The sequence below is a fragment of the Diadema antillarum genome, unplaced genomic scaffold (genome assembly GCF_040938485.1).
Source record: "Diadema antillarum isolate AM-2024a unplaced genomic scaffold, OU_Dant_1.0 seq00002265_RagTag, whole genome shotgun sequence".
NCBI lineage: Eukaryota > Metazoa > Echinodermata > Echinoidea > Diadematoida > Diadematidae > Diadema > Diadema antillarum.
The window spans coordinates 113,552-125,599 of NW_027272894.1; the positions used below are offsets into that span (position 1 = coordinate 113,552).

The following is a 12,048-nucleotide window of genomic DNA, read 5'->3' on the forward strand; positions in this document are numbered from 1 at the left end:
ATGTCAATCGCCTGACGAGCGCGGATACTGCCAAGCAATGGATTGAGATACTGCCGACATGTTTTTTGACTTGAGGAAATGTTTTTGGAGAAAATGTGTTCATTTTGAGCCATAAAAAGGAAATATATACAGTAGAATGCCTAAAGAAAAGGAAATTATTTCATCAACGTTCGAATATTGAACATGGAACATTGTCTGCGCAATATACGCACACATTTAATATAGGTATAGGCTGTAAACCGCACCCTGAATTTTGACCCATTTCAGCGGGACAAAAACGCCGTTAATACACCGTTATTTCTTTTGTATCTCTTTTATGCAATCTAGCAATCGTTTAGCTAGCTTCTTTTCAGGTGTTGTATGAATACTTATTATTCATGTTATTCTTATAAACGGAGCTTGTTAGTGCATCCACAGGACAGTATAAACCTTGCAATTGGCAATAAAAAGAAAAGTTTGTGAATGCCTTGCATGTGAAACAATGAAACAGATTACTGATTGCTGATAGACATTGTAAATCGGATCTCCAAATTGGAGAATTGAATTGAAGATTCACAAGATTGAAAAACATGTGTTTGAAGCAGGATTTTTCAATTTGGCTTGAAGTAAGATTATTTCTGTTCCTTGTGTAGATAGAAACGTAGAAACACACTGTTTATCTTTAAACTGATTACTTGTTAAACACCTATAAAACGAGGGAATTGAAACGGATTTAGCCAAGAGAAGTTCTTAAAATCTGTTCTTATGGAGTTATCCGGTAAAACTGAAAGAATAATGGTAACTAAGTGTATGTGTGTGCGTGTGTTTCAGTAAATTTATTTTCTTCATAGTTATAGAACAAAAAGCTCCTTTCCATATTGTGCAAAAGTCGTGTACATTATGAAAGACAACAGAGATAACCTATTATAGCCAATAAAATGGGGAAATTCAATGTGCATTTACTAAAATGTTAACAAGTCGATGGATTTGTCCATTTCAATGGAATTGTTTTCTTTTGGTTTTTGTTTTGTTTTGTGGGTCATATGAGCCGGATCTGGATGGCTGGAGGGTGCTTGCATGTATGAATTTATATGTGCGTGTCCATGTATGTGTTTTTGGTAGTGTGTGTGCGCTGTCTTTGTGTGTGTGTGTGTGTGTGTGTGTGTGTGTGAGTGTAGAAATAAGGGGGCTATGTTCTTTGGGAGTGTTTTTGAAAAGTTTGTGATATGAGGGAAGTGTATACGATAAGAGTTGTATATGTCCCTTCGTTGTGTATTGGGATGGGAAAATATGATTTTACATCTTTATTGATTTCGAGTATAAGCTATTTTAAGTTGAAAGAAAAATCACTTAATTAAGTTCAAGTTTATATTGGTATTAATATCGAATGATACAATTTTGAAGTTATATTGTGAGATGTTTTATAGGATACATAATACCCCATGCTGATAATTAGCAAAATAATGACATTTAGAGAAAAACAATCTTCTTTTCGGTCATTGAATGAACAATGAAGGGTTCTTAAAAATGAATTGCATTGATTATCTCGAATTATGAAAAATAATAATTTCGTGTATAAATGCCTGACAAGGGGATGGAAAATACTATTAAAAACGAAAACAAGAAAAAATCACACACAACACACCACGAGTTTTATCATTACTATTATCGTCGTACAATATCCACCACATACCATCGTACAATCCTTGAGAGAAAATTTCCCTAGACATATCAAATGAATTCAAGGAGTGCATAAAGATAGGTGGATACATCAGACAATCTGTCCAAAATAGAGGAATTTATTCTTTTTTAAAGGGGATGGCTAGTAACTGATCAGTGGGAATCAGTGGAATGCTGAGGGATGATTGTTCCAATCCTTGTGGGATTCATTTAAGAGTACATTATATATCTATTCTTGTGTGAAAATAATTTGCTTCAGAATGGTCTCATATTCAAGTAATGTGCAGTTTAATGTATCCAGGTAAGCGTCCCTGGTCAGTGACGGGGCATTAATCTGCACATTACTTGAATATGAGACCGTTCTGAAGCAAATAATTTTCACACAACAGTAGATATGATATATGATGTACTCTTAAATGAATCCCACAAGGATTGGAACAATCATCCCTCAGCATTCCCACTGATTCCCACTGATCGGTTACTAGCCATCCCCTTTAAGGCCAACGCAAATTAAATACTGTGTTACAACATGTCAAAGACAGCAGAATTTAGTGTACAATTCAAAGCTTTACTATATGATATGATAAAGTCTAGAGTTAGTGGGCGTTAAATGTTGTTCGCTATGTGCATATTTTTTTTTGGGCCTAATAAAGTCTTTATGACGGTATGTACAAATATTAGGCTCAAATGACATTTCATCGTATACATTATTTTTCTTCACTGAAAGATTATTACACATTATTTACGATCCTTATTTCTAACTATTTCTAACTTTCTTTACAGTGCTGGATTCTGATAAGAGACATGAGATCGAACAATTCAGAAAAGGGTGAAACAGCCATAAGCACACACACACACACACAAACAAACACACACACACACAAACACACACACACACATTCCTACTTAATATGCATGGGTGAGGAAGAGGTTATCATCTGGAATTACAGGAAAAAAATAAACAGCGGTTCTGTCCCATTACCTAATAATACTCACAATTTAAAAAAGGAAAGTTGTTGTAATAGAATTCATTATTCAAAAAAAAAAGAATAAAACCTTATTCTTTACTTGATTCAGGGGTGACGAGGCAAAATTTTAACGAGCAAATCCACCTAAAAAATAAGTAAAGTTTAAAATACAGAGAAAATTACTCCCCAAAGAACGATTTAAATTGACAAAAATCGGATAAGAACAAAGGAAGATATAACATTTTGAAATTTCTATTTTTTCGGGAAACATTTCTTAACCAGTCCTTATGAATATTCAAATGGAAGTTAATGATTTCATATTCTTACAATTGTTCATAGATGCTGTATATGAAATTCCAAAATATTGTTATTTTTAGCTTACACGAGTAAAAGCATAAAATCAGATTTCAGAGTTAACATTCTTTTCTCTTCAAGGCTAGTTGGTCTTAATTGAAGTTTTATATGAATTCACCTGAAATATGAGATTTCTGTCATTTTTGTATATGAAATGAATAAGAAATAAGAAATGACATAGTCAACTTGCTCGTTGAATAGTCATAAGGACTGTACAAGAAATGTTTTCGGAAAAAAATGTGAAATTTCAAAATATCATATCTGCCTTATCTCATCCAATTTTTGTCATTTTTATATCCTTCTGTAGGGACTTTTTTTCTCGTTCTTCTGAAGTTTGTTCATTTTGGGGTGGATTTCATCTTCAAGTTGATTTTTATTTCACTTCCAACAAACAAATAAGAAATACAAAGAAACACTCATATACACAGACGTCATAAAATCAGTACCACAATGCGATGAACAGAATAACATTGTAAGAAAAATATGGGTAAATTATCAACAGAGATACAAATATCTGTTACGTCACTGTGGTAACCATGTGGTAATCTTTAACTATACTTTGGATCTTTTTATCAATGTCCTCCTTTTTGAATTATTGCTAAAATGTATTTTGGTGTTTGGTTGCAGGCTATTATTCACGCCATCGCTCATAGCAACTGGCAGAGTATCCTTGCGATTACACGTTACATGCATCTTTTTATTAGTGGTTGGTTCTGCCTGCATGCCGCGCTCCTGGCATGGTTGCCATAGTTACAAATAACATCCACTGCTCAGCTGCGTTCTTCGAAGATGACCTGGTAGGGCTTCGGGAGGAGGGTGGTGGCACGGTGGCCGTGGCTAAAGTCAGCCTTGGTTCCCGGGGGAAGAGACACCTTGAATCGCTGCATGATGTTGGTGAAGAAGAGAAACATTTCCATCTTGGCCAGCTGCTCACCAAGACACTTGCGACGACCTGTCAATCAAAGAAAATAACCGTTAATTGTTTATGTGAATTATCTTATCAATAAATAATTCAATATAATATGAATAAACATTATCATACACACTAATATACATATAAAGAGATAGAGGGGAGAGAGCGAGAGAGAGTGGCTGATGAGGGTGAACCCCTCTTAAAGATACAACCTTATATGGAAGTTTGACTCACGCTTTCTTTTTAAATCTTAGTGGACTACATTTCTTCAATGTAGATTTTAACATTCACTTGAATTTCTCAAGTGGTAAAAACCGTAGTTTTCTTTAGATATCTCTTACTTTTGGGAAATTTAAGCAGAAAGAGACCACTTGCAAATTTCAGGACTGGAGTAAAATGCGTTGGTGTGCTTCGATACGAAACACGAAAGACACCGATACTTTGCTGTATATACGTTTTTGTTGTATACCTGTTTTATGCTTAACAGGTGTGTCCCTGGAAAATCATGTACAGGCATGAGACCTCAACTGTAGACCCATATTTTACAAGACTGTGATAAGCTGATGGGGATCGACACTTGTACAACAAAAATCACGAATATAACGAGCAATGCTGACCAGCAAGTTTAGCATGCGCATTTCTTGTGAGAAGAAAAACATGCTCAAAATGTTGGTTCTTTTGCCAAAATCCTTTGGTTCCACGCGGTTATGACATATAGCTACATGCGTTGTCGTTTATTGAATCAAAAACTCTTTCAGGGCAGAATTTAGGCATATAACATATTCAAATATGTTAAGGCTTGTAACCACCTTGAGTGTACATTTACAGTCGAATCAGTGCATGTACTTGCGATCCCCCGAGTTGCATTACTCTCGTCATGGAAACTTCATGCTCACCTGCGCCGAAGGGCATGAACGCGTCGTGCTTCACAAAGCTCTTCCCATCTTTGGATAGGAAACGCTCAGGTCGGAACACTTCCGGGTCGCCCCACACCTTGGGGTCATGATGGATGTACAAGATGTTCATCCCGATGTTTGTTCCCTTTGGAATGTCGTAGTCCTTGATCTTCATATCAGCCGTAGCTCGATGCGGGACACCGATAGGAGCAATGGGTCGAAATCGCAGAATCTCTGTCAGAACTGCCTGTGTGTACGGCATTTTCTTTTGAAGCTCGTATGACGGCGCTGAGTCGAATCCAATCTCTCGTTGAATTTCAGCAACGACCTGTAAAAGTTCCGTTCTGATTCTGATTAGGCAAAGTGAGTACTTCGCTTTCAGTCCAACGGCATAAGTAAATCTGAAAGCCATTCCTTGGTGAAGCATCAGAGAAAAATGTGTTTTTTCTTTACTTTTGTAGGAGACTGCAAATAGTCATAACATACTGCTTAAAACATTTTGCTTAAATGATCACAAATATACTGAAAAAAAGTAAACAAATAAAAAGATGTTGTTTGTAATTCACCGGTAAATCAATACAAACGTTAAGAAAGTCGGTCCCATAAGAGTTAGCCAGTTGCCGTTTTGCAATCTGTCTTGAGATTTTTATTTTGTTGTTGTTTGCTTTCTACGCCTAGGTTATGGGAAACTTGTACTAACTTATCATACATGACTTATGGGGTGTTGCAAGAAAGTTGCAATCAAATGCAAATAATTGCTAATTTTGAAACAACCATTCTGATTGGCTCAGGGTCTGCCCTATTAAGAAGACATGCATGCAACAATAATTTTGATTGGCCAGTGACAATCAGTTGCAAGTTGCAATTGATTGCAACTTTCTTGCAACACCCCATTAGATTAAATACAGGGGATTACATTTTTCGGTATCGCCGATGCGCAGAAAACTTCTGCGCATAGTGAAGAGCCCTGTCGATGCACGTGTGGTATTTCTCGGTGTCATTGTCGCGTCCGGTTGTCTCGCGCGTGTCGCAATTCCTATACGATTTAATGGAGTTATTTATCATCTTTCACGTTGTTAGTCCTTTTTTTTCCTGGCTATAGTTCAGCTTTAAAAGAGTTGAAAGTTTCTAAATTTTACTGATTTGCGGTCGCTAGAATCATGGTTCACTACTGCAAGGCTTCAATGTGCTGGTCACATTATGGAAAGCGAAGAAATCTTCAACACACACACACACAAAAAAATGCCCCCGGATAAAGACGGAGCGTGATCTGAGTGCATATGCAGCCAATACCGGGCCAAATTTGTCCCTGAGCTATCCCGTAATGCATCAAAAACGCTGCTCTGCGCACGGCACCTAGGTATTGGCGATTATAATTTACCGAGAATTAGCTGCTAAGGACATAAGTATTCAAATTCTCCTGCTAAAACCTTAACCACTAAGCCACGGTGTGTTCTCACAACGGATATACATTTCGGTAGTCTTGTACATGTTTGTTGACAAAACGGTTAATGGTTACTATATCAATAGTTGAACAAAGTTTCACAGTTATGCGATGCCTTGCATGAGAATATGTAAGTTATACTCTTTTTTTCAGAACAAAAATCAACAGGTTAAAAGGTTACACATTTTTTGACATTTCATCGCTCACCTTCTTCTGGATATCAGGATAACCAGCCATGAAGAGAATCGCCCACACCATCGTCGTCGATGTCGTCTCTGTCCCAGCAAGGAAGAAATCAAAGACCATCGTCCAAGCTTTTTCCATACTCAGCTCCGACCTTTGACCCGTCTTTTCCAACTCACGTACTTGGCTGATGTACATATCGATGACGTCTCTGACGTCATTCGGGTCAAAGGTCTTCTCGTGCTCCTTCACTTCCTTGTTCATGTAGTCTTGGATGGAGAGCAGCTTGTTTCTCCGGCCGTTGCGAATGAAAGAAGGAAAGTACTGGATGATACTCGGTTCCTCAGCAACGATGTCATTCAGATCCTTAGTAAGTTTCTGGAACAATGGATCGGAATATTCAAACCTGTGACCAAAGGTGATGGCGCAGATGATATTCGAGACGGCCGACACAAAGTATGCATGTGGGTCTACCGGGGCGCCACCCTTGCTAGAGAAGACGTCTTTCAGCATGCGCGCTTCCTCGTTGATGCGACTTTCCAAGCTCCTCTTCCCCATGCCGAAATTGCGAAGCGCAGTTAGGCCGAATCGTCGATGGTCGACCCAATCTGCACCCTCAGACAAGATCACCCCACCTGAGTAGTGATTAAAGTATACGGGTGAAAAATGATCAAAGAAGTCGGTGACATACATGTTTATTGTAATTGATCTGTTGATAGAGGAATAAATATACCGCAAATTAGGTAGATACTCCACAAATACATGAATTCACGTCCAATCGCCTCAACATTTACCAAGAACAGTCAATCGTATTTTGGAAAATAACGCTTACGTTCGTATTTACTTTCTGTTTATCACGCAAGTTCCTATATGTTGTGACGCTTGTAAATCGGCTGAACAATATTACTCAATATTGGTATAGATAACAAGTGTCTGACACGGGAATGGAATGTGCATTATCATCAGGAGAAATTGAATGCGCACTTTTTTCCCGTTGAATTGTTCAAAATACGGTTAGGTACATCCAGACTACAGACAATTTCATAACAATCTTAAGCAACTTTTATTAAGATTACTTTTCTACATTGTTTTGGGGTATCTCAGCCAATTCAAATCCAATTTCATCAAATACACTTTTCATGCTTCTTAGATAATGGCTGCCAAATTTAGCACTGGGTGATAACGGTTCCATTACCGATTCAGACCTGTTATTGATTTTTTAACCGTAATTAGTACAATGATAGTGATAAAGATTAACCATACTATTCATAATCATGAGATCTCATTGTTTTGAAACGATTTTACACAGAGCACTTAAGGTTACTTTCACCCATTTGGCGGTGTAACTTAAGGTGCAGCGCTAACAAAAAAGACAACTATAATAATGATAATAGAAATGGTTTTTAAAAATCAAAGAAATGACGGAATTTTATCTGGAACGCCCTCCTCCAGGGTACCAAGAATGCACATATTTGATGTAGACATGAAGATAGATCGACAGAAAGACAGACAAGAGAGTCATGTAGATAGATAGATAGATATAGATGTAGATAGATAGATAGATAGATAGATAGATAGATAGATATAGATAGATAGATAGATAGATAGGTAGATAGATAGATAGATAGATAGATATAGATAGATGGATGGATAGATAGATAGATAGATGAATTAATAAATAGATCCAAAATGAGAGAGCGATTTTAACTAAGAGTACGATAATTTGACAGCGATTCTTAGTGACATAGAGAGTTGGTCTTCAACTAAATCTACAATCTATATGTTGGACTTTTTCTTGTCAGCACAGATTATGGGTGAGGAAAAGCACCTCCGTGATGCTCCATGATTTCTTACCGTTGTAATCCAAGACTGCCTTGAATTCTTTATCAGGTTCTCTTCCCGTTGTGACGTCAGCTTTCTTGACGAGAATCTCGTTAACCAGTTCGGGGGTTGACAAGAACACCATCGTCCTTTCACCTAAGTTGAAGTACACTACGTCTCCGTATCTGTAGGTGACAAGATTCGGTCAGCGATAGTAATGATTAGGAGAATTACTGATGATGATAACGATAACAATACAAAATTGCAATGTAAAACAGCAATAGCAATAACATGTTTTATTACCCAATATATCCAATCAAGACTTGCAATATCCTCCAAGAGAGCTATGCAATATTTCAGGATTATTACTCTCACACCAGAATGTGGACCAGCTCTATCTTCCAAGAGAGCTATGCAATATTTCAGGATAATTACTCTCACACCAGAATGTGGACCAGCTTGAACACTATCACTTTTTTTCCAACCAAAGATACTGAAATCTGTCTAAAAAATACACAAAACAAAATCATACAAGCCTGTTTAAAAGCCTGTTAGGTTTTGTTATAGAACTCATTGAATACTGGACACGCTTCATTTGAGATCTAGACGGACATTTTTTTTTTCAGCGTAGAGGTAAAAAGCACTTGAAAATTTTCAGCGGTGTATATATGAAGCTCTTGGCAAGAGTAACCTTACAAGAGTAATTCAATTGGTCGTCAAAAGGTTACCAACAGTTGCCGATCAATTGCTGACCAATTAAAGACTAATTACAGATAATTGTTATGTGGTGGCGCACCAGATTATAATAATCACTGCTACAAACTTTTTCTGTGGTGTCTGCGTCCACATGGTCAGTCCACGTGCCAAGAATGAAGGACTTTGATGCAGTCCACTTTCATTCATGCGCCGTTTCCTGACCATACAAAGCGACCCCTACAATTAAAAAACATGCCAGATGCGATGCCAGAGGAGAAGAGCAATGATAAAGGACGGGGAAGATCACATGATCAAGCAATCTTCTGCTTCTGAGACTGATGTAGGGAAAGAAATCCACAACTTGCTGTTAAACGAGATTACGTCGCTGACCAGTCGCCGAGCATTTGCCGACCATGTGCATACCTTTCTACTTGCAGTCGCCAAGTCATCATCAGGTTTTTCTTTTGCTTGCTTGCTTGCTTGTTTGTTTGTTTGCTTGTTTGTTTGTTTGTTTGTTTGTTTGTTTGTTTGTTATCAAACCGTTCACAAGGCCTACCATTTACCAAATGGTTTGACAACGGTCAACAACCTGTCAGTAACTGGTCTCCATCCAGTCGCCGCTCCGAAATCATGTAGTTTGCCGATTAGAATATCGTCGATGGTCGCCGGTCATTTTTGGTTGCTGGTGTCGGCGACCAGTCTCTGCGTACGTATGGCCAGGCCCTAATCTAACTAAATTGAGAGAACTTAAATCTACTTCAGCTCCGTGTGAACGTATCTTATTATGTGAACGGTAATAGTAGCAATGAAGGAAAAAACTACTTGTCGTGAAGCCTATAGCTGGCTTAGTCTCTTACCTCTTAGAGAGATTATAGATGGCTGTAATGGGGTTCTGGAAGATGCTGGCGAAGGCGGAGATGTAGTTAAGTGGCCTGGGGAGGTTTGAAGGTCCTGGTGGGAGATTGAAGCGTCTTCTGTCCCTGTTACTTTTCAGCATCCAACTCAGTATGAGGAAAAACACAACACCCAGAAGAACACCAGTTTGACCGACTTCGGACAAGGCGTTGATCACGTGATTGATCATGATAAAGATGGCGAAGACTGTGCCTGAATAAAAAGGGTTAAAATGCTAGACCATTTAGTTCATGAAATGATTATTCCCTACAAATCCGTACAAACATCATTTGCAGGAAATTATAGCTTTTGGAAACCTCGGATGCTATCCTGCTAAACAATCTTACTGGGATAGTCACAACTAAGTTAAAACCCGAAACTTTATACGAAGGGTCCAATATCAACCGGATGAGTAAGTGAGTGATCTTCTTACTCAACTGTTTCTTGCCAGAGGTTCCATTAATTTTTAAGGATCAATATCAAGATTACCGGATATACCTTTGAATAATAAGATCCGAGATGGCATCAAAGCATATTACTAAGGAGTTTCCTGTAGCGTAGCTGTTCTATGCTTCTCCAGTTAACCAGACATTCCTCCAGTTAGATGATAACAGATCAACACAACTTAAGTAGAAAGAACAGAAATCATACTGATTCCACGATCACAAACTTTCTGCTGTTACAGTAATTGGCTCTCCAAATAAACCTAAGACACAAGCGAAAGTAGGACATGTAGGTTTCGTGTCTTTAAATTCAAAAGGCATATAAAAAAGAAGGAAAATGAACCTCAAAGAGGCATAGGCCTATGCTTGCAGTGAGAAAGTACAACTTAAAACCACAACAAAGATTAAAACGGAGCAGGCTTAAAGACATTTATCCTATCAGGGACCCGAAAAATTTTGACCTTCCGGGAAAAGCTTTCAGGAATGTAAAGAGGAGGACAATTCAAAAAGCATGCTTTTCCAACTTTCCTGAAGATTATAATTTCTATTAACGTTTGTTCGAATTATTCACAATAAATTTATGAATATGTAACTAAGTTTATTAAATGAATTATACGAAAGAATACTTACACAAGCTAAACAAGGAAGAAATTGATATCTTTCGTCGGAGTCTCTGAGACTGGTGTTAAACCATTTACCTGACGATGAATATCTTCACACACCTATATCTACCTGCTTATATTATGCAGAAAAGAAGGACGTTGCTTTTGGCAAGCACAAAGTTCATCCCGCTTTGCGACATGAAGCCTCGTGATCGCAGTCCACCAATGAAAAGACACGACGATCTTTTGATAGAAAGGAATACTGATGTTTGCCCTGCAAAATAATCACAGCATCGTCTCGTCGAACTAGACAAACATGACTAGAGCAATTTCTTCATCAAATATTATTTCTTTTATCAAATCAAGATCTTAACAAATCGATGTTTGCCCTACACTTCAGCAAAAACTTTAAACACACCCATAGACGTAAAGTGTAGAAAAAAGTTAGCTCCTGAAATCTGACAATCAAATTAAAGAGAAATGCGACAGCGCCAGAGCAAATAAAATGTCTCTTGAAATTGAGGCAGTGGAAAAGGTCTTGTGAACCCGCTAATGACGGAGTGCTTGCTAACAATGCTCAAAGGTCGCGTGACTTCTCACTTCAATTCGTTGCACTGGTATAAAATCCTATAGCATTCCAATTTTGATAGTTGTTTTAAAAAAGATGGCAAAAACTACGTTGAGCTTTCTGTGCTCATCCAGTAAGACGACACTGAATTTCACTCGGAGATGCCACTGATTCAGGGTAAACTAATGTTAGACAAAGAATATCGTTAATATACCAGTCTGTAATTCCACTTTGCGCATGAGCAGAAAAAGGTCATTTATACCAAAAGCCATGTCGGTATGTAGCTTACCTAAGCATCTGAGGTGTAATATTTGGCCTACTCATGTAATCCTCATTAATGGTAAGTCTTGTATTTAACAATGTCAATAGAAAAAGCCACTTAATACAGTTAATGCAAAACAATGAAACGTCTGTTTTCCCGAGTGTTAATTGCCACACCATTCTTGTCACCTGCTCTGCGCAAGTTCATTCTTTGTTTGAACATGAATTCCATAAATCATTATACAACGCGCAAGCTTAAATGCATTATTTAGGTTTGAAAACGAGAGAAGCTTTAAACAACTGAGGGGGAAATGTCATAATTATGTACTCATGTGCACATAAGCCA

At 37.8% G+C, this 12,048-nt stretch overlaps 1 protein-coding gene across 1 annotated transcript; it reads right to left on the reverse strand.

Moving 5' to 3' along the window:
- Positions 1 to 2,089: 2,089 nt before the first annotated feature.
- LOC139714411 (cytochrome P450 2J2-like) lies at positions 2,090 to 10,972 on the reverse strand. The gene is made up of 6 exons (XM_071626120.1): positions 10,902 to 10,972; positions 9,792 to 10,041; positions 8,272 to 8,423; positions 6,442 to 7,052; positions 4,791 to 5,118; positions 2,090 to 3,933 (listed from the first exon to the last, which is right to left on the reverse strand). Exons 2-6 carry the CDS (start codon positions 10,016 to 10,018, stop codon positions 3,752 to 3,754), a joined length of 1,500 nt encoding a protein of 499 aa, XP_071482221.1. The 5' UTR covers positions 10,019 to 10,041; positions 10,902 to 10,972; the 3' UTR covers positions 2,090 to 3,751.
- Positions 10,973 to 12,048: the final 1,076 nt, after the last annotated feature.

Excerpts from the sequence above, each read along its gene's own strand:
- LOC139714411 (XM_071626120.1), bottom strand. The coding sequence starts at position 10,018 with ATGATCAATCACGTGATCAACGCCTTGTCCGAAGTCGGTCAAACTGGT. Across the intron at positions 5,119-6,441 it reads ATCCTGATATCCAGAAGAAG|GTCGTTGCTGAAATTCAACG; the intron begins GTGAGCGATGAA and ends GAACTTTTACAG. Across the intron at positions 3,934-4,790 it reads GTTCATGCCCTTCGGCGCAG|GTCGTCGCAAGTGTCTTGGT; the intron begins GTGAGCATGAAG and ends TTTGATTGACAG.